At 43.0% G+C, this 22289-nt stretch overlaps 1 protein-coding gene across 1 annotated transcript in view; it reads left to right on the top strand.

The window, feature by feature from the left end:
- The window catches only part of UTP20 (UTP20 small subunit processome component), a 64565-nt gene that overhangs the window by 37305 nt on the left and 4971 nt on the right, over nt 1–22289 (top strand). The window contains exons 31-56 of the mRNA XM_061476373.1: nt 47–191; nt 632–719; nt 1996–2139; nt 2762–2812; nt 2907–3059; nt 3592–3747; nt 4150–4290; nt 5195–5332; nt 6591–6730; nt 7180–7259; nt 7500–7786; nt 8276–8415; nt 8897–9053; nt 9834–9932; nt 10528–10695; nt 11367–11533; nt 12449–12590; nt 12887–13003; nt 13836–14006; nt 14798–14926; nt 15395–15505; nt 16668–16747; nt 17416–17485; nt 18503–18685; nt 19606–19737; nt 21183–21315. Coding sequence (XP_061332357.1) covers nt 47–191; nt 632–719; nt 1996–2139; nt 2762–2812; nt 2907–3059; nt 3592–3747; nt 4150–4290; nt 5195–5332; nt 6591–6730; nt 7180–7259; nt 7500–7786; nt 8276–8415; nt 8897–9053; nt 9834–9932; nt 10528–10695; nt 11367–11533; nt 12449–12590; nt 12887–13003; nt 13836–14006; nt 14798–14926; nt 15395–15505; nt 16668–16747; nt 17416–17485; nt 18503–18685; nt 19606–19737; nt 21183–21315 — 3522 coding nt within the window. The remainder of the gene's footprint in view (nt 1–46; nt 192–631; nt 720–1995; nt 2140–2761; nt 2813–2906; nt 3060–3591; nt 3748–4149; nt 4291–5194; nt 5333–6590; nt 6731–7179; nt 7260–7499; nt 7787–8275; nt 8416–8896; nt 9054–9833; nt 9933–10527; nt 10696–11366; nt 11534–12448; nt 12591–12886; nt 13004–13835; nt 14007–14797; nt 14927–15394; nt 15506–16667; nt 16748–17415; nt 17486–18502; nt 18686–19605; nt 19738–21182; nt 21316–22289) is intronic.

The following is a 22289-nucleotide window of genomic DNA, read 5'->3' as shown; positions in this document are numbered from 1 at the left end:
CTTGCAGCACAGAGTTGGGTGTTGCTAACTGTTGTATCTCTTACAGAGACCCTCACCCTAGGTTGCCGCTTGGTTATGCCTCATGTTCCTGCCATACTTCAGTACTTCAGCAAAACAATGTTGCATATGGAGAAGGTGAAAAAGAAGAAGTATAGAGCTCAAGTCAGCAAAGAGCTGAGTATACTTTCTAAGTAAGTGACTTTTTAGAGCTCAAAACAATTAAGTTGGAAGGTGGGAGGAAGAAAGAGGCTTTGCATAGTAGGTTTCAAATCAAAGCACATTATGTCTCAAACTATTTAAATTTAGAACAGTTGAAAGTACCTGGATCTGTCATTGACCTTGCAAGTTGCTGGTGACTGTGGCAAAAAATTTTCAGAAATTGATTCTAGCTGTTTCTGTTGCTGGTACTTAGAATCAATACCTTGGGGGTAGCAAAAGGTACAGAAATGCCTTTTGTTCCATAGTCATATGGAACTAAATACTTAGACTGATTTTGGTGGGAACACTCTATTTGCCTAGATGGGCTGACAAAGCCCTGTGATATGGCACTAGTGCTGGCTGAGGAGTTCTTTGCTCTAGACTGGTGATTGGATTGATGTAAAATAGTAAATTTCCTTGTCTCATTGTGCAGGATCAGCAAATTTATACAAGAAAAGAGTCAGAATTCAATGCTTGTGAGCCTTCTCCTCCCTTTCCTTTATCAGAGTAATATGGAGCAGGTAGGTAGAAATTACTTTTTCCCCCCTATTCAACATATGGGTTTTTTTTTAATAAAGTATGTTTGTTTAAGATGCCGTTTCTTATGATTAGCCTGAAAGCAATTCTTTATGTATTTGTAGCCTGCTCAGAATGCTATGCCATTGCGTGTTGATGGGTATGAGTCGTTGAATACTTTGCAGGAATGCCAGTGCCAAGGCTGACTCCATTCCCCCCTTTCATGGGGAAGGTCTGCAGAATTTTTTTATACCATATTTATTTCCTTTGCCACTGTAGTTCAAATCCCTCACAGTGTTCTTCACTGTGGATTTTATGCACCCCAAAGCCACAGCATCTGGACAGCAATATGAATACATATGATTGAATATGTGTGTAGTACATGCTGTGTAATGGCCAGTGCTACACTGGTCTAGTTGCAGGATGAAAGGCAAACATACAGTATTATTTGTGTCCCTGCCCATGGCAGGGGGGTTGGAACTAGATGATCTTAAGGTCCTTTCCAACCCTAACTGTTCTGTGATTCTGTGATTATTAACGTGCTCCCATATCTCCTGCTTCCATTTTGTTCTCCTTCCACTCTTAAGGAACCTATCTGTAGGTACAGAAGTGCGACTCGGAACTGAAACTTCCCTAAAAGCCTAAACTCCTCAGGCACGGAAAGCATATGTGCTGCAATTGAAGGAAGCAGAGTTCTTCATTGCTTAGGCTTTTGTAAACTGTTAAGTAAATCAAACACTGAGGGTATCGGTAGACTATTTTGTCTGTTTCCCTCACTGCCAAACCTTGTTTTTGGGACTACAATACCATCTGCAACGAATGAATCTCTTGTTTATTCAGATTGATTGCCTGAATCCTTGGATCAAGGTTTTGTTTCTCTTAAAAGACATGCAGTTGCTCAATGAGAGATTTTAGGCTTGCAGAAAGAGCTGCTAGGCAGAAACCTGTAGCTTCTACTTTGCAAGTGGTCATTTAATTGTTCACAGAGGATTCTTGGGTTTTCAATCTTTGAGTTAGTAGGGGACCACATATGATTTCCGTTCAGGGAGATCATGCAAGTATATGATGCTGTTAATGTTTGCTTCACAGGCTAAAGAAAGACTACTTTTCAAAGCTCTGTTAGCTCTCCTGATCTTTGAGTCATTTGAGGAAAGATACACAAAAAAAGTGTTCATCGTGATGGCACTTCTGTCTAACACTGTTGTGTCTAATTGAAAGGTTGCAAGTGCTTCTGAGAGATTCCGTGATTGCATTGAGTGTGTCCTTATCTCTCTCTTTCAGAGTACAGAGATTGACATTCTGGAAACAGTACAGAACTTGCTGCAGCACTGCTCAAACCCTACAAGCTTTCTTAAACCACTGGCAAAGCTTTTTTCTGTCATCCAGAACAAACTGTCTCGGCATAAGTTGTGCTTGGTATTTCAGGTATTGCATTTTTTACGTGTTTTCTGTGCTTTTTTTTTCACTTGTTCTAAGCAGTCAAGAACAAAATAAGTAGCAGTGTTTTGTCTTTGTACATGAGCTTAAAACCGTTTTTGATCTACACAGTCTCTCAAGTAGCAGACTTGTGTATAATAAAAATTAATGAGCTGCACAAAAATTTGTGTAAGTTTTGGCTTAAGCCTGCTTGACGTGAGCATCACCAGGGTTCTTTTGTGTAAGAGAAGAGAAATAAAGCACAATTCCTCTGTAAAAAAATGTTCTATTTTCTGAAATAAGAATGGATTTCAGCATCCTGAAGGTGATTTTTATTTGTGTTCTTCTCTCACAGGTTTGTAGCAGTCAGGCTGTTTTGTACTTGTGAAGTGACTCATATAACTTGTTTTTCAGCAGGAAAACTCAGGAAACACTCTGTAAATATTTAAAAATGTACAATCTTAAAACACACATCTTCCAAGTTATGGAAGAATAACTGTTAGTAAGCTTCTAAAAGGAGAGAGATTGATGTTGTTGCTTTATTTTTTTGTCTTGAGTGGTCAAGTCTTGAGTTCTCCAAAATTTTAACAACTATAGCTGTTAAACTATTATCATTTATGTTTCTTTTTAGACTTTGTCTGATTTGGACAGTGAACTGAAGTACATTACTGATGTTGTTAAGGCATGTAACCAGTTTCTTTGTTCCCTTTTTTCCCTGACGTTATATTGTCATGTTTTCTGGCTACCTTCATGAAAAACTTGTTGCTCTCTCATAGCTGAATGCCTTTGATCAGCGACATCTCGATGATATCGACTTTGATGTACGTCTGCTAGCATTCCAGTCAATCACAGCCCGCATCAAGGAAATGCAGAGAGTGGATATCAACTTCCTCATCCCTGTTCTGCACAACTGCTTCTATACCATCCAGGTTGGCTGAATTTTCCTTCTCTTGCTTTGTGCACCATGTGTCCATGGTGGATCTAATTTCCAAATTATTTCTGTTGGCTGATTTTTGACATTCACGGAGCACATTTGAGTCTTCTTACAAACACCTGTTTTTAAGGTTTTTCTGCTTGACTTTTCATCTGTGTGTCTAGAAGGGTGAATACAGTGCAGCAAGAAGGTTCACAGTGCAGTGCACCTTTCTGTCAGTGAACCTTTGAACTCTTCGATTGATTTGTACTGTATAAAAGGCATATTACAGTCTTTAAAGGCTGCTTTTCTCTTTGTTGCGGCATATTCTGGATGTGTGGGCCTGCTGGTAAATCTAAAAGGATTTTTCCTGTTTGGAAGTATGGACATTAGTTTGGGGCTAGAACTTCTATAGGAAAGGGTCAAGAGTTACTGGGTTGCTATAGGCCTTGTTATGTTGTGTCCAGCGATACTGTTCAGTGCAGTTTTTCAGGGAGAAAAAGGTGTCATACCCAGACTCATGTGCTACAATTTCTTCATCCACTCAGCTAGGGGATATGGCTCTTAGTGACAATGCAAGCCTTTGCTTGACAAGTTTTATCCACCGGCTGGCAGAAATCAACCACACAAATGATGACTACAAGGAGCTAATCCAGCATACTCTTCTGGAGTCTGTGAGAAGGGGTCTGAAGAGTAAGACTGAGGTAAGGCAGTGCTATCTGATTACACATCTCCAACTGTCTTCAGGACACCAGGGTATATGAGACATTCTGTGGATGAATTCTCTTGAGTCCCTTGCTGGGATAAGAAGTACAAGTACCTGCTCTGAACTCACCATTCATTTGAAATCTTACAAAAATCTGAAAAGTTATAGAACTCAGCTGCCTTGTATTTCTTTGCCGTTGTTCAGCTTTTCTTAGTTGTAGCTCATTCTTTGGAGGGGAGACTTTAATTTATGTGCAGTCCAAAATACAGGTGTATTTGCCGTTACCAAAGAATAGGACTTGTTGGCCTAAGCCACTTGCAAATGACAGCACTGCTCTTCTGAGCGGTGTGTAGCAATCTCGTCAAAGGGTACTTAACCATTTGCTGCTTGTGGTTTGCAGAGCATCCAGCAGGACTACACATCATTGCTTTCCTGCCTCATTCAAACGTTCCCAGCAAATCCTGAATTCCGGGATTTGGTCCAGTTGACCAACTGCCATGATCCCGACATGGACTTCTTTGAGAACATGAAACACATGCAGGTAAAAGGCAACAGGCATTCCCTAGTGCATCTCCCCCCTCTGCCAAAGCAAAAGCATTTTACTGTGGGGTAGTGTTTTCCAAAGCATCTGTGCCTTGTCTTTACAGAGAAATTGAACCTGTGGTCATTAGACATTGTTAAAAAAAAAGGGATGTGGCCATCATCACAAGGGTGATTATGAGTCAAATTCATATTTGATCTAAGGAATTCTTGATTTTATGATTTAGGAGCATTTTTGTTTACCTCTTCCTAATTTAGCTAAAAGAACTGCTTTCATTTTAGATGATTGTTCATGATCCTGAGCAGGCAACTCCACTTTACAACCTGTGTGTGACCCAGCCCACAGTCGGTAACTGTCCTGAGGATCCCTCTGACATAGGCAGGGAACAGGTCTTTTTGGTTGTTTCTTCCTAGCCTGTTCTCAGCTACTCTTCGTCTGGAGGGTCAGCAGCCCCTTTTCATTCAGAGACCTTTGTAATTTAAATGTTGCACAAAGCCTGCTCTCCTTTTTTTGTCTTGCAGTATGAAAACACAGCGTTTCTCCTGCTTTCAGACACACAATGAGAGAGAACCTTTGTTACATCTTAATTATTTTCCCTGTAGTTTTATCAGGCCTTCTCATCTTTTATCAGTTGCCTCCCTTGTCTGATACCTGAAGAAGGCAGTCTTATGATTGTGAATTGACCATGAAATATCACATTGAGTTGGAATATTTATTGAGGCAAAATACTAGTGAAAGGCCAGAGACTGAAAGAAAAGGGAATTGCCTTTCCTTGGAAATGACCATAATATGTTTATGTAATTATTTAAACTGGAGGCATTTTCAGAACTGCTGAATGTATGTGCTTCCTCATGTTACCTGACTAAAGCCCCACCTCATTCACTGTCTCTCATGTTTGACTCAGATCCACAGGAGGGCACGAGCTCTGAGGAAACTGGCTAAGCACCTCATGGAAAAAAAGCTTGTGCTATCTTCTAAATCCCTGCAGAACTACATTATGCCTTATGCTACTACTGCCATTTTTAATGAAAAGATGCTTAAGGTAGGCTTTTAAATTGAATGCATCCGTTTGAATATTGTCACCTTTCTTGTATACCGTTCTCCACAAAAGACTTTAAAAGGCTGATAGGTTTGTAGAGTGAGTGTTCCACTTTCAGACAAGAGCTCTCCGTTGCTTTTGGTGGCAGAAAGAGGGTTTGCAAGCTGTAGATGCAGTCGGGGCCCATTCCTGTATCTGTTAAACTTGTCCTGTTTCTTAAAGATGGATCTCTGTAACTGTTTGGGGATTTGGGGCTTTTTTTGTTACTTTGAGTTTTTTACTTGGGGTTATATTTGTTCGCATTTTTTTATAATCAGGTTATTTTTTTTTTCCCTCTGTCTCCAAACTTCTGTCTTCCTGTTCAGTTGTGAGACTAGTTACTGTTTGGCAGCAGAATGTGGGTGTTAGGCAATGTGGGCTGTGCCTAGTAATTGAGGTGGAAATAAATACTGTTTTCTCTGGAGTTATAGGGGAACTGCAGGAATCGGCTGAAAACTTCTGAAATCATTAGCAGTTTTGTAATTAAAGTTGGAAGGGTGACATTTTGCAGTCACTTTCCATAAATTTATTGAAAACATGTGTGATGAAATTAATGGTAATGTCAATATGGCTATATTTTCTACTTGTGACTTAGAAAAGCAAGGTTTCACACTTCACACTATCAGGAGAACAGCAGAGCTGCTTATGTCAGACCAAGCAAATGTCTAATTCTCTTACTGTAAGAAATATTCTTCTGAAGCAGAAACAATTAAAACATAGGACCCAGCACGTGCAGCCATACAGGCTGTGCCCAGCAGTAAAGTGACTGCTGTTGCTCTTTGACCAATGGGAGGTAAAATGTGTTGATTGAAACCTTGGCGAAGAAATAAACACATTTTATTTCACATCAGAAGTGGGTTAATGATGTGCATTTCTAGTTGACCAGCATAGCCCAGCAGTGTCCCATGTGTCTGTGGTTAGATACCTTGACTGGTTTTTAGTTCTTCACACAAGTGATCCCGTAGATGTGCTTATGTGGGAAAAGTTAAATGCATGCAGAAATGCTTGGAGGACGTGGATCTGAAGATCTGCTTGTAGAGCTGTGACTTAAATTTGGTTTGATTTGGTTTACCCGGTGGTCAGGAGATCTAAAAGAGCTGAATTCCAAACATCTCTACTAGACAGACATTACATCTGGATCTTGTTTTTCTGAGTGAAATATGGTTTAGAGACATGCTCCTCATGAATGCTAACAGCAAGTCAATTTCTATCTTTTGGGCAGCATGAAAATATGGTAACAGCCTCGGTTGAAGTTGTTGGAGCTGTCTGCCACCATCTCTCATGGTCAGCATACTTGTACCACTTAAAGCATTTCATCCATGTCCTGCAAACAGGACAGATCAGTCCAAAGCTGGGAGTCAGGTAGGTACTGTGAGAAATGCTGCTCTAAGTTTCTCCAAAGACTGCTAAGGGAAAATTCAGTGTCTTAAGAAGCATCACATGCATTTTAGCCTCTTCCCTGGAATGAGAGATTGCTGACTTTGAGGTGAGCATGTGCAAGTGAAAGTGGGCATAGTCTTGCAGTCTGGAATTATGAAGGATTAACAGGCCATTACTTTATCATGCTGTGTCTCACTGAGTGCATGTCAGCATTAGCAGCCTCTGCTTCTGTCAGGCTGTCCCTGCTCTGTGGTACACATCCAGCGCTCCAGTACCACTGTCTGTGAGGTTTCACAATGAGCTAGGTCACAGAATGCATCTGAAAAGCAACCAGTTTTTATTTCCCAGATTGTTATTTTAGTATTTGAGCAGAGGGCTGATCTACCTTTTTGCGCAGAGGGCTGATCTATCTTCATGTTTTCCTTCCGCAGCTTGTTAGAGACAGTGCTGGAAGCCTTTCACTTTGATTGCGAAACACTTGAAAAACAACTGGTGACCATTGACAAAGAAGGTGAGCTTTCTGCTCCAGATTATAGAAACACTAACTGTTCAAAGTGCACCGAATCAGCCTAGCCCTGAGGTGTGATTATCAGAAACCAGTATGCCAGAGCTTTTGTACCCGGTAAAACAACTCTGTTTGCTGTCACTGATGATAAGTAGCAACTTTGTCCTGCTATCACAAGAGCCTCTTATAAGGGCTAGATTTTTTGGCCTCCTGTGTTTACCTATGCTTTTGGCAATTATTTGACAGAAGTTGCTGCCATGGACCTTGAGCCAGCAGTGGAAGCTGAAGCCATGGAGCTGGAGCAGAGTGAAGGGGAAGGAGAGGGGTTTGAGGAAAAGAAAGGCAAGAATCTCCCTGAGCAGCTGGCAGAACCTGAGCAAGCAGCTGAGACATCTGAAGATGCTGAGCAAGTGACCAAACCTGTTTCTTTCTTACCCCGAAATAAAGAGGAGCTGGAGTGTCTGATCAAACACATTCAAGATACGGTTACAGTCAACATCTTGCCTAAATTGCACAGGTGTATTGTTGCAAAGGTGAGGAGTTGGCATTTGGAAAGGTGCTTTACAGGCTGTGCCTGTAAACTGTAAAGGTTGGTGTGCTAATTCAGAGCCAGTGGAAATGCAGCATGTGAAACAAAGTAGACACAAACTGAGAGAAACCACCTGAAAGCACAAAAAAGGCTTAATCTGCTTTGTTGTGCCATGGGTATTGACACACGCCCTCTGGACAATGTGAGTGTGGTGTCTTTACTTTCCTGCTGAGAACTGGCTTTAACCACACAAGTGAAACAAGTCAGTTTGTGCAGCTTATTGAAAAGTTCTCAGTCACTTGCTAGCACCCAACTGAGCTTCTGTATTGAAAACACAGGGATTCATCTCACCTGTCCTTTAGCTGTCTGGGTTTTTTCTGTAGTCAGATGAGGGTAGGAGCTTGCTTTGTTGGCTTCATCTAGAGTTTGTTGAGAAAAGGCCAGATTTGTTTATGTATATTAAAAGTGCATTGTGTCTTGCTCTCTCACAAAGGTTAAAAGAGATGAGGAGCACAAGCTTGTGAAATCCAACGTTGTGAGTGATGATGAGGTAGTTCGTATTCCATTAGCTTTTGCAATGGTCAGGATGATGCAGTGTCTTCCCAAAGAAGTGATGGAAGCCAACCTGCCAAGGTAAATCCCTTTGGAGCAACATAAATGCTGTTCATTGTTCCGGGAGTGACTGCAGGCACCTTTCTCAAGCTGTCTTTAAGTACAAAGTTAAAGCCAAGAGGAGCATTCCAACAATCCTTAAATACTTATCTTGGAAACTTGTTTTCCTAGTTTCCTGGTTTTCTCCTCTCTCAGCATTTGACTTGTGTAAAACTGAAGTTTGAAAGGAACTTGATAAATCCTTAAATAAGCAGAGGTGTGAAGCCAGGTGCAGAGGTAGGGGTGGCAGAGCTGGGGAAAGAATAATGTACAGAAAGATAGGACAATTAGTAAAATGTCTTGAAGGACAGTAAGTGTGTGCGTGACTGTAAGGCCTTTCTGCAAGGCTGCCTTTGGGTATAGCTCAGGTTGTGGAAGAGCCCTGAAAAGCAGCTTCCTTAGCTGGCAGTGTAATTAGTTCCACTCTGTTTGAGGGTGAGCTAAGCTGTCTGTTTGTTTCCAGCATCCTGCTGAAAGTCTGCACATTTCTGAGGAACAAATTTCAAGAAATCCGGGACATTGCCCGTAACACCCTCACTAAAATCATGGAAGTGCTGGGAGTACAGTACCTTCTATACATCTTAAAAGAGATGCAGTCTACTCTTGTCCATGGATACCAGGTAATGGTGAAATTCTTCCTCTTCTGCTCTCTGTAGGGTTTTTTTAATGTTAGGAGGAGAATCCTAAGTGCTACTTAAAACTATTTTGCACTGGTAGAATAGCTTGGTATAATATGACTAAACACTATTGGTAGTGCCTGTTGATGTCTTTGTAATGTCAAGTGGCAGATGAGGGTTTGTATCCACAGAACTTGGAGTCTAAGCAGGGAAGTCAGGATCTCCATTTTTTTGCAATGAAGAATTTAGGTATGGAGGTGAAGGATGACTTTCTAATTCCCATAAGAATTGGTGGAAGTCTTTCCAGTAAGGTCATTGGCACTAAGCATCATCTGAGGTGAGTTGCCACAGAGACTCACAGACAGTATGTGGTGATGCTAATTGAAGTCTTGCTTCCTAGATCAAGAGCCAAGGCTCTATTAATTCATATTTCCTCTTTCCACAGTGGTTGGAGGTAAGAATAATTTTCTATGTGAATTACCACAGTGGAACAGTGTGAGCTTCTGGCTGCTATAACAGTGAAAGTGCTGATTAGCCCAACCTAAAAATATCACTAAGCACTGGGGAAGGAGGAGATTCCAACCCTTCTGCCTGTGAAGGTGCAGGTGTCCTTTTCCTGCTGCCAGTATATGGATTCTTGTCCTCCCAGTGACTTCTTTTTCCTATGACAGCTCAAGTGCAGTGTGTGAGCTGTGATGTCTCTGATATGGTATCTTCCCCATACAGTATTATTAGAGTTCTATGCATGGGTTTGGAAGCATGATCTGTTCTTTTTTTCTCTAGCTCCACGTGTTGACTTTTACTGTGAACCTGTTACTGAAGGGCCTTACTACCAGGCTCAGTGCTGGTGATTTGGACCCCTGCTTAGATATCCTGATTGAGGTAAAAACTATTCAAGATTGAAGGAAACAGCATCATGGAGTACCTTGGACAGGTTCCGGGAGGAGAAGGTTTTGTGTAGATTTTTTCAGATTTGGCAGCAAACAGAGCTGTTTATGTGTGTGTGCGGCAAAGAAAGAGGCATGAGCAGACCCCTTGTAGAGATTCTAAGTATAGTTGGGGCTGTATCCTGAGCCCTGCATCCTGGGAGGGAATGGGTTCAAGATTAAGGTACCTGGCTATGTTTCCCTGTACTCTAAATGGCTGAGCAAGTCAACAGACTTGTCAAAGACAGTCAGTGTGGTTCATGGGGCCCAGGAGCTCAGATGACCACCCAGGTGGGATATATTTGGATGGTTTGGTCTGACTGCAGTCAGACCTCCTTGTATCACACCACCACAGGTTAAGCATTCTCATCTGGTGTGCTTAAACTGGGGTGTTTTATGTTGACAAAAGAAACCTAGACATGATTTGTGGGAAACCTGGAGAATTATTTTTCTCTGTTAGTGAGGAAAAATCACTGTGTTCTGCTGCTATTGGAGAATCTGGCTTTGCTTTTCTGCTCCTCTCATTCACTTCTCTTGCCTGTTTTCCAAAGATTTTCAACCAAGAGTTGTTTGGGAATGTAGCCGAAGAGAAGGAAGTGAAGGGAATTGTCTCCAAGGTAATGGAAGCACGCAAGAACAAGAGTTATGATTCCTATGAAATCCTTGGAAAGTTCATAGGAAAGGGCCAGATGACAAAACTTATCCTGCCACTGAAAGAGGTAAGAAAAGTCAGCCAGAGTCTTTCTTAGCTCTGAGTACCCTAAATTCTATATGGTCATATGGTCTAAAAGAAACTCTAAAGCCTCCAGGTGGCTACTGTGAAATTACCTGTATAATCTAAGTTCCCATTTTTCTTTTGGAAAGCAGTAGGCACTCAGGTCATAAGATGAAAATGGCATTTTGGGAAGCTTCCAACCCTTGCTAGAGAGGAAACATCCCACTATGAGTTCTGCATGCCTTCTCCCTCTGCCAACTCTTATTTCCTCTGGAGCTCCAAAGTCCCGCAGGGCTGCTTTCTGGTTTGATCTTGAAGGAAACGTCACCAGAATGTATTCAGGGTCTGTCTACATGCAGTAATTGCTTTTCAGAGTTGAGGTTTTTTTGAGCAGAGTGCAAGCTCACAGAAAAATGGAATCCATGCTTATGAGCTCTGGAGTGTCCTGGTGGCCATAGGTAAACTGACTGAAGGCTGAGAAGAGGTTGGAGAGAAAGGGAGTCATGCTGGAGTAGAGCTGAGATGATGGAATGCTGTTTATGAAGAGAGCTGGGGACTCAGGACAGCATGTGATGAGAGACAAATTGTTCTGGCTTTTCCCATGATTTCTGAATACAGATCACAAACCATTGCCCTCATGTTGCCCTCGTGACTCTTATTATTGTGCCTTTGCAGATTCTGGAGAGCACCACAAGCTTGAAGATAGTTCGGAAGGTGCATGAGGCACTGCGTCACATCATGCAAGGGCTGATTTTCAATACAGACATGAATGCAGAGTCCCTTCTCCTGCTCAGTCATGGTCTCATCAGTGAAAACTTGCCTCTGCTCACTGAGAAGGCCAAGTGAGTTCCAGGATGTTATCTGGGTGGTCTGTTATCAATTGGGAGGTTTGCTTGCAGAAATAGCAGCTCTCAAATCCAACTGATCAAATGTGTGAGAGTTTCCTTGCTTTCATTTGCCTTCTGTTTTTAATGTAAGTGAATTATTTAGACAGTCAGAGGGCAAGAAGAAAGCTTGGAAATGGAAGTTAACACTTGCTGAACTCGTGAAAGTGTATTCCTGCAAGTGTTCAGGGTCTTCAGCAAGGTTTTTTCACTATCTGGTGAGCCCGTATGTGCATTTGGGTGTTTGGATGAAGGGACAAGGGTCAGTGTTTAGAAGTGAGCTACAAACAGCTTTGTAAGAGGCGTTTGGGATCCTAGATATTTTCATGGAGTCAAGAACAAAAAGAACTGTGGGCTGTCACTTGATCACTTTACTGGTGGAGAAGTCAAGGAGAACCACTGGATTTCCTCTCTGTCTGGTGGTGTCACTGCTCAGAGCTGGGTCTGGATGCCTTGCATTTCCTGTGTTATGTAGGCCAGCTTGCTCTATCATCTGACAGCTGTTTGCAGACTCCTTGGAGTTTTTGTAAGCCATCAGAAATTGAAGTAAATATCAGCAAATGAAGTGCAGTGGGCAATGGCAGGAAGTGCATTTGCTTGAAGGAACTACCAAAGCTGTTTGGACCACTAAGGGAAAAAAAAAAAGTGGGGATGTTATGCAAATCAGTATTGTCTTTGTAATAGTGATACTGTTCTCAAGTCTGAGAGTCCCATCTGTCATGCAGCTCTCAAGTTTGTTTTATTTCATTGTGTTCTGGCTGTAACCTCCTTTTTCTTGCTGTGTGGGTAGCAGCTGAGCGCAGTCCAGCTCTCTTCACTCCCAAGAGAAGCTTGTTGTGTAGAGGGTTGAAATCTGAATATTCTCCTTTCCAGAAAACAAGTTGCCCCTCCTCCAGATCCTCGGCTGCAACCCGAGAGCTGCCTGTTGCTCCAGCCCACTCCTATGAGAGGGGGGCAGAAAGCATGTGTCAGCAGCAGGACTAACATGTGTATCTTGGTTGATTCAGGACTTCGGGTAAGGATCTCCCCAGATAGAAAGCTTTGCAGTCAGAATTGTTGTTAACAGTATTCAAAGGAAAGTGTTGTGGATATATTGTCTTAACAACACAGCCACTAGCCATAACTTTGTTTTGCATGTGGTATCTCCAGTGGTGCCTCTTAGAGAGCTATGAAAAGTGCTCAGCTTGTTGCAGATAGTAGAATGGGGTAGGGCATTAATTCTACTATAACCTGAAACAATGTGGAACCTTACTTGACTTATTTGAGTCCCAGGCTGACTTTGAGATGAATGTCCTGTGTTTTCTATGCCAGCTGCTGCACATGAGCCTGAAGAGGTCCAAAGTAAATTCTTCTGAGGAGCATGCTTTGGAAATGTTAGACCCTTTTGTTCTGCTGCTTCTAGACTGCCTAAAATCTATGGATATCAAGGTACAGTTCTGAGCTGAAGTCTGCTATTCTGTCTATTATACTAAGAAAGGTCCTGCCCACAAATGTCATCTTGCAGTTGATCTGCAAGAGAAGAGAAAACCATCCAGTTTTCAAAGCTTTCTTCATAGATGTGCAGATTAAGTTGTTTGAGGACATATTATCCCAAAGGGGAAGAAGGATTGTTGCTGATGGAGGACTGAATGGTGTGTCCCTAGTGCTGCAGATTAAAATATGGACCAGTTCTCCTGGAGCATGTTCATACAAGGACTTTGCAGACTTCATACACTGTTTGTGAAGGAGGTTCATGAGGTCCTGTGGCTGCTGCAAGCAGTGTTGTCACAACTGCGGGGTTTTTTGATCCAACTCCAATGTCTTTATTCTCAGCACCATAGGCAGCTTCCTTGTTGGTCAGTTTTAGGTTTGAGTGAGAGCCTAGGAGGAGATCTGTTAAATCTTGAGTTTTCTGGGAATGGAAGGCATGCCTCATATGCTGTCAGATACCTGGAACAGGGATTTCAGGTGACCTGGGTTTTTGGCAGAGCAGCTTTTATGTCTTGAAGGCACCTCCGCTTCAGAAAGAGTGGCTGCCATCACCATAGTGTTAATGTCTTTACCTAGTAAAATCAAAGTAGAGAATTAGGGAGTGGTAGATAGTGGTTGTAGAACTCAGCAACTTTTTGTATTACATACAAATGGTTTGAAAGAGGTTGATCTTGTTAGCTAATTACCTTTTACCAGAGTTGCAGATAGCCTGCTCTGTCTGTAACAGAGTGAGAGAGTGTTCTTTCACTGTCATTGTACACATGTGCTGTCCTTTGGTTCTTTCTTACAGGTGATAACTGGGGCTCTGCAGTGCTTGGTATGGATTTTGAAGTTCCCCTTGCCTTCTATCAGTATGAATCTGGAGCCACTGATCAAGCAGCTTTTCCTCTTGCTGAAAGAATTTGCCAAGACAGGAATAGCCAAAGGCCAGAATTTCCACCTGGTTGTGAGCTGTTTCAAAGTAAGTCAGACCCAGCTCTGCTCTTTCCTAATTTAGGATTAACTTTGTAGAATGAGAGTCTTCCAACTGCAGATCTCTCCTGCAGCTGACCCCGGAGGAGGTAGTCTGGAGATCACAGGATAGCAGGGAAAGTGTGGCCTTGCTGATTCTTTCCCAAGTGCAGACCTAAAGAAAGTTACCCAAAAAAAATGCACAGCTTGGATCTGAAGAAGTGTTTTTATGAAAGCATATTCGCCTTCTTTCTTCTTTTATAGTACTATCTTGTTACCACCGTGTCTTTTGAGAAGTGTCAGTATTGTACTTGAATAGCTTGCTTTTAACATGATTCATTGGAGTAAGCCCTGGCAACTGAAGTGAGACAAGGGAAGGGGGCAGTTATTAGCAGTAATAACTACACTTACAGTATGCAGTGTCTTCCTGTAGATACCTTCTAAATGCTTTGCTAAATTAATTACAGCTTCATGATCATAAGGGAAAGTTACAGTAATTCATGCTGAATGCCAGTGCGTGCCAAAAGAATTTTTTCTCTTCCTGTGTCCCTGCATCACAGCTCATGTCTGTGAGCGTCCCCAGTCATTTCAAGGACAACACCACAATTTGTGTATTGGCTTGCTTTCAGTTTTTGTCTCAGAATTGCCAGCTGAAAGGAAGATGTGATGAGAACAGCATTAGCTGCATGTTTCAGAGCAGTTTGCCTTTTCAAGCTTAAGTGGTACAAACAAAGGCTTTGGTGTAGGCTTGTGTTTTGTGGCACTGCATGTGTATTGACAATGTACAATTTGATTCCGTAGTGTGTAACAATTCTTGTGAAGAACACAAAGAGTCAGATAACAAGCAAACAGCTCCAAGTGTTGCTTGGCTTTGCTGAAGAAGACATTTATGATTCATCACGCCAAGCCACTGCCTTTGGCCTTCTCAAGGTAATTCTGTGCAGCATGCATATGGGTTCTGTGAACCGCTGGAATGGCAGGATTCTCCCCTCCTATATTATGTCAGGAACAGGCCATAGAATCCTGTTAAAGCTTTCTGTTATGGGGAGCAGGAGCAAGCAGCAAAGCTTTCCTGTTTAACTTGTCACTCTAAAATTCTTTGGGAGGCTATTTTATACACATGCATAAGAGGATCCATTTGGATCTGAGTTCATTTTTACTGAAGAGTCAACATCTGTGGTCATTAAACTGAGTGTTCTGTGTCATCCAAAAGAAACAGAAACAGATGTGGATTTGAAAGCCACCTTTTTTTTTACAGTTGCTCTGGCTATGTTTGAAGGTGTGAAAAAGTCAGTGTTAATGTACTATCTGACACCATTGTAGTCCCAGTTTATAGTACTGTATCTCATGCTGTGTAAGCAAAATGACATTGCTCCAGCTGTGCTTTCACATTTCTAGGCTATTTTATCCAGGAAGCTGATTGTGCCTGAAATTGATGATGTGCTGAAGAAAGTTGCCCAGCTGGCCATCACGGGTCAGAGTGAGCCAGTGCGAGTCCAGTGCAGACAGGTTGGTAGAATGGAGTCATCTTACTTCCTTTCCAGCTGTCTAACAGCGTAGAGGGCTTAGTGTCCATCCCAGATCTAACAGACATGTGCCCTAGCCCTGCTGAACCCCTAACCCCATTTTCCCTTCTTACTAATCCTTATTTCCCGTTACCTGTCTGTCTTTAGTTCTTGAGACTGGTGCATAGCAGAATCACAGACCGCTTGCCTATAGCACCACATCTACACATCCTTTAAATATCTAGGAATGACAACAACTTCCCTGGGCAGCCTCTTCCAATGCTTGCCAACCCTTTTTGTGAAGGAATGTTTCCTAATATCCAGTCTAAGCTTGTCCTTGCACAACTTGAGGCCATTTCCTCTTGCCCTGTCACTTCTTATGTGGGAGGAAAGAAGGACACCCACCTCACTACAACCTCCTTTCAGTTAGTTGTGGAGAGCAACGTAGTCTCCCCTGAGTCTCCTTTTCTCCAGGCTAAACAACCACAGTCCCCACAGCCATTCCTCACAGGACTTGTGTTCCAGAGCCTTCTCAGGATGTGCTCCAGCACCTCAATGTCTGTCTGGTAGCGAGGGGCTCAAAACCAAACACAGTATTCAAGGTGCAGCCTCACCAGTGCCGAGTACAGGGCAAGAGCCTGCTCAGCAGCAGTGACATAGTACCTCCTTCAGAAGCTTGTAGGCCGATGTAATGATGAGCCATGCCCTTTTCTGGATCCCAGCAGAAGAGAATTTGCCACAAATCCATGATTCCTTCCTACTACATCTTCATTCTTTCCAAGCTAAAAGCAATCAAAAGGGAAGAATTGGTTGCTTCATTTCAGGCATTAGGATACACATGCAGCAGGAGCAGTGTGTAACCAAATAGAGCATTTCCATAGTTACAGGATGAATTCTGAAGGATGCAGAATCTCTCTTAACAGAAGCCTGTGCAAATCACAGTAATACTCTAAAGACTGATCTGGCAGATGTCAAACACCTGCAGATCCTGTTCTGAACACAGAGCCTGGAAGCAGTTGTTGGCTCCTTGTGTAATAGGAACAGGATAAAAGGGATAATTCTCATAAACTTGTTGCTCCATGACTGAATTATCTTCATAACCTTTTTACAAGCTTTTGTGAATGTTTCATGTAACTCCTCTCTGTGGTGTTGTTTTTTCTTTCCAGATTTACTTAAAATATATTCTGGACTACCCCCTTGGTGACAAGCTGAAACCCAATCTGGATTTCATACTCGCGCAACTGGAGTGAGTTTACAGTCCCAACATATCTGTCAGACTGGAACCTAGTTCCTTAAATATGACCTTAGTGGCCACTAGGTGTGCCAAAGGGCTGTTGAGGAGGCGGAGACAGGTTGGTTGGTAAAGGAAGTCGCTTTCCGCTTCCCTATTTCACAGCTGGTTTTGTTGTTCTTTGAAAGCAAAGGTTCTGTGTTTGCTTAGTGTTTAACCAGTTCCACTGGCTGTGAACCAGGTGAACTAGAAAATCCAGAAAGAATAATGGAATGCACTTACTTGATGGCTGTCCCATGGCAGTGGTCTCAGCTACAGTTGCAGGCACAGCTGAGATCAACTGCACCAGTTCAGCAGGATCAGTGTGCCTGAAACCTCCCCCTGAGCATGACCCCTCTCTTGCTCACGGTGACGGTAGCTGACCACATTCCCCAGCAGGTGCAGCTGTGGTGGCTCAAGGTGGCTGGAGCCCTTTTTGGCCTGTTTGTCTCGCTGTGACCATTCTCTGAGTGATGGAGCTGATGGGCCTGCTTCTTCTCTCCTCCTAAGTATCAGACCAGGTCTGGTAGCTCTTACAGAAAGATCCCTGCCAGTGTGTGTTTCTGGCATAGGCCATTCTTGTAAATTGTTAGCATCTTTATAGAGTATTAACCCAGCCCTAACCATTAATTGTTTCCTCACAGGTACGAATATGAAACTGGAAGGGAATCTGCTCTGGAGATGATTGCATACCTCCTTGACACATTCCCAAAGGTAATAAGGACCTCTCAGTGTTCCAAGCATCAAGCAGTTACTGCAGCTTTCAGTAAGAGTGTTTTCAGAACAGTTTATTTTGGAAGCATTTGGTAGTTCCTGCAATCTCTTATCACAGGCAGAATGTTCATTTATCTCTAAAGAACCTGGCTTTGCTCCAAAAGAGATATGGCATGCTGGAAAGTCTGCAGTTCTTTATTTAATGTGCTCAGTCTGCAATTAAAATAAAGCTCAGTCAACTGGGGTTTGGATAAACTTGGTGGTGATTTAAGAGACACAACCAGTTTAGGAAGTGGGGCATGAATACAAAGTCTAGAGTTTCCTCATTGTGGGGGTTTTCAGCACTGGTGAGAGATGGTTGAACTGGTATGTGATTGGTATGTGGTGTACTGTATGTTTGTTGGCCGAACTGGTGAGAGGGGGCTTCTCAGTGGGACAGATCAAAAAGAAAGCTTAAAAATAACCATGATCTTCACAGGTTAACATACGCAAAATGCTAAAGTGCCTTGAAGCTCTTCAGTTGGAGCTTGACTGTGTGCATTCAGGAGACTGAGAGAAGTGCAATCAAACAAGAATGTGGGAGGAAGGAAGAGAAATTCTGCACAGTAAGCTGTGCTTCACCACCATCTGATTAGATTTAGTATCTCAACTTGGTTCCTTGGCAACTCTGTCAAATAGCAAATTGCTGCTATCTCTGAGAGAAGGACCTTTGGACTGATTGCTGCAGTGCTGAGGGACTGCTTCAGTGAGAGCTAGGCATGAAAATACCCTAAGGTTTTGACACGTTGCCGTCCCAGGGATGTGTTAGCAACTGAGAGTCTCAGCAGGGCTGGGCTGTATACTCCCTGTGCTCTCCAACAGCTGGATCCCATCCTTTAATTTTGTCTGCCTTGGTGTGGACCCCACCCAGGGCTGACATTGTTCCTGTATGTGGTGCAACAAATACTCCTCTTTTCCCCTTTAAATGCCAGAAGCTCCTTTGGGATCCAAGGTTGACTAATGGTTGTTTCTTTCTAGGATCTCCTCCACAAATACTGCGGGCTGTTTTTTCTCTCTCTTTGTATGATGATGATAAATGATGACTCTGCCAAATGCAAAAAGATGGCAGCTTTGACATGTAAATCTCTCCTGAGCAAGATAAACAATGAAAAACAAGATCTGATGTTTTCGCTGGTCACAGAGTGGTTTCACAGCAAAAAGGTATCCTTTGGGTCTGAACTCTGGGGACTGACTAAGCTTAATTCAAGTGAGAGATCCCTCGTACCAGGTCAGGTGGATTGGTGAGCTCAGTTGTGCCTGATGTAGTAGTTCTAGGAAAGACGTATGGGCAAGACTCAGCTTAGAATAAAAGCTCTTTAAAGGTGTGCATAGTGCCATAGTTCTTGCTAGTAAGAAGAGCAAGAAATGATACAGCTTCATAAAGCTACACAGATGCAGGGAACTGCTAGTGCCGTAAGTCAGCCTACAGACTTCCCAGCTGCACTGTGCTGCTTTCCAACAGTTCCTGGTTTTGGTCCGGTGTTTCACCAGGTGTAGTCTTAGCTCAGGATAAAGGTTTGAGCAAGTTCCTTAAAGCTCCTCTGATCCCAGTAATTGGCTTTTTGTGCTGTTTTGAGCTCAAACTTGCTTAATTCTGTCACCAGCAGCTAGAAGGTGGCAAACCTGGTCTTTACAGATCTCCATTTGGTCTGGGCGTCTGGGTGTTTAGTTATTCTCAGAGTGGACTTGCGTTTTGTCCCTCTACAGTAGTGGAGTAAGTGTTCTGCAACACTTCATCCATTCACCTATAATATGTTCAGTTCTGGTTTATAGCTGTGAGACACCTGTGGCATTGTGAAAAATCAAAGGGTGCAAAGTAGCCCCCAGAGCTTTGCAGCTGGCAACTGGGCTGGAAAAGGCCTTTCCGCATTCAGTTTTAGGGTGTGCTACCAGGGATAATTTGTGCTGCCACACAAGTTCCCTGGCAGCAACTCCTTTTTCAGTAGTACTCTGAAAACCAGCTTTTCTCAAGATGCTGTTGCTACAGGCAAAAAGTAAAGGTTGCTGCCAGCTCCTGTGCAGGGGAGCCGCAGGATTTAGTATCGAGAAGTAACAAGGGCTGTTACCCTTTCTCTTGGCAGAGCTCCCACCGGAGGCTGGCTGCCCAGGCATGCGGTTTGTTTGTTGAAGTGGACAGAGTAATGTTTGAACGGCGGCTTGAAGCTGTCCTCACCTTGGTTGAAAAAGAAATCAACCCGGTTAAATTTGAAGACGTAAGTACCCTTCCCATGTAGCTGTCTTGGGGAAGGACAGCTACGAAAATGGAAAAAAGGGAGGAAGTGTGGGAAGAGATCTAACAGTTGGACCTACTGTTTGAGCTTAGGAAATGAAACACACCCATCTGATCTGAAGAGGACTTCACTGATCTTGAACTGTATTTTTTTTGTCTGTAAGCCCAAATTTCATGGCATGGGTCACAACACAAGGGGCAAAGGAACTTTGCAAAGCTACCTGGCCTGAGCCTACACCCATCCTGTGTAACCAGCAGCTGCATTGCTCCTTGCCCTGCCCTCTGTCACGTCTCTGTGGAGAGGAACAGTTTTTGATAACCCTCAAGTCTCAGGCTTTTGGTTTTTACTGTGACTTGGTGGGTTGACAGCATGTAGCATCATGCATGTTGAGATGGTTTTCCCTGCTTCCGGTCTTTCCTGATGTGACAGAAGAGAGACTTCTATTTGTTGTTTAAAGTGGAGTTATAAAAACCACCGTCGGAAAGAACAGCGAGGTGCACAAGTACATTGGGATGGGTTAGAATCCATTTACCTGGAAAACAGGCAGATGATCACACTGACAGCATTTGATTTGTGTAAGTGTGGAAGGTCAGGAGTGCATTGCTTGTGACTGTCTGCTTTGTTCAGTGTTATCTACAGCTTTAACTTTCAAAGGAGCTCCCTTCCTGTACTTCAGACCATGGTTTTGTTATATGGAAAATGTTTTCAGTGCACATGATTAACTGGGTGTAACAAAGCTGCCTCAGGTTTGCTTGGCTTGTGGTAATCCCAAAGGGATCCCAGTGCTGCGCTTGGGGAGTGGCCTTGTATATCACTAATGTGCAAGGGCAACACACTGAACAACAGAGAAGAACCTCGTGGTGTGTAAATTGACAAGGGATGAAAATAAAATAACTGCAGGAGGAGAAATCCAGTGTAATCATCCCCTGTGCTGAGACATGTGGGTAAAGCACTGACCAGTTCCGTCAAGCCAGCAGGAGATTGCAGACAGGGTGAGGAAGGACCTGAAGGCCATTTAATAAATCACAGTGCACACAGTGTTGTCATAACAGTTTGGGGCTTCCCAGGTGACATGGGCAAACTGCGCTCAGCTTGGCTCTAGTAATGAGAATCAAATGTGCACAAATACATGCATAGGCATAAATGATACACAAGGTATGTAATTGCTTGCATTTAGAAACGGAATATTTTGTTACAGCAGTGTCTATATAAAAAACAAGAAGAATGATTCTGGTAACAATCTCCTGCAGAGGTTCAGTCTCCAGAAGAAATGCTTTACTAGAGCTGCTTCTCTTCTGTTTATTTTGGGAACTGGGTACAAGTCAGTCTTCTGTTTGCAGGGTTGATCTGAAATGTATCTAGTAGGGTAAGTAAGCACTGCCTTCTGGTTCTCATAAGCATCTTTCTCAACTTGCTGATTTTATTAGATAACTGAAGAGGAGGAGGAAAAAGCTGCAGATAGGCTACTATTCAGCTTTCTTGTGCTGGTAACAAAGCTAATCACAGAATGCAACTTGATTCACTTAACCAAGAACAGTGGAGTTCTGAGCAATATCTGGGGTAAGTATCAAGAATTATTATGGCTGTGTTATAAAGAAGATTCTTTGTGTGATACGTGGTTTTTCACACCCCGATATAAAAAAAAAAACAGACTTTGTCCTACAAGGGTTGTGTGCTGCACAGTGCTAATACACAGCAGTTACTGGGCAGTGAAAGAGAAGATCTTAATGGAAAAGGTTACATGGTTGATGAAAACAAGATGCCCTCTGTCTCAGTTGCTGGGAAGTATTTTCTATTATCTCAAGAGCAAATAGCTGCAAACTGCTGCATGTTTGACCGTAATTACATCCTCTTGGATGAAAACATTCAGTTCTCCTGGGAAGATGGGATTTTCTTGATGAGATCATACATACTAGCCAGCAGGCGATGACACATGCTAGTAGTGCAGTGAATGCTATGTGTCTGCCAGGATGTTAAAGCCTGGAGGTTGTTTTGATTCAAGCAATTTCCCTGTGAGTGAAACCACAATGTCAGACTGGCTTATTGGCATTTTGTTGCCTTGTTTGTAATTGCTTCATTTGCTGCTATTAAGTGGCCTGAATCTGGCTGGTTAATGTCTTCAAAGAGTTGAGCCTGCCAGGTGCCTTTAGTGAGACAGGAGATAACCCTTGTAAATCCTGGATTGCTTGGTGATGTGCAGCTTGAGCAGAGGCAAGACAAGAAGGCAACTCCATCTTTTCTCTGGGGGACCCGCAGCCTCTGTCCAGGGGTTTGATCTGACCATCTGCAGCAGGGCCATCTCACAGAGTCTCACAGCAACCAGTCCCCAGACATCATAGGCAGGTGAGCTGTGGCGCCGAGTCCCTGAGAGGGCCACAGTTGCTGCAGACACAGGACTTGGCAGCCAGGATCAGAGCAAGTGTCTTTCTGTGCCATGCCCTTTTCCTGCCCAGTTGCCATCACTTTCCAGCAGTGGCCCTATCTTTGGATGTTTGGATGTGATGTGCATGCATTCAAGAATGCCTGGTCACTGT

This window comes from Pezoporus flaviventris, unplaced genomic scaffold (assembly GCF_033815535.1).
Source record: "Pezoporus flaviventris isolate CSIRO_AGI_PZ_B2104156 unplaced genomic scaffold, CSIRO_AGI_Pfla_v1 ptg000096l, whole genome shotgun sequence".
Classification (NCBI taxonomy): domain Eukaryota; kingdom Metazoa; phylum Chordata; class Aves; order Psittaciformes; family Psittacidae; genus Pezoporus; species Pezoporus flaviventris.
The sequence above is the reverse complement of the archived record's forward strand: the minus strand, read 5'-3'. Positions and strand labels throughout refer to the sequence as shown.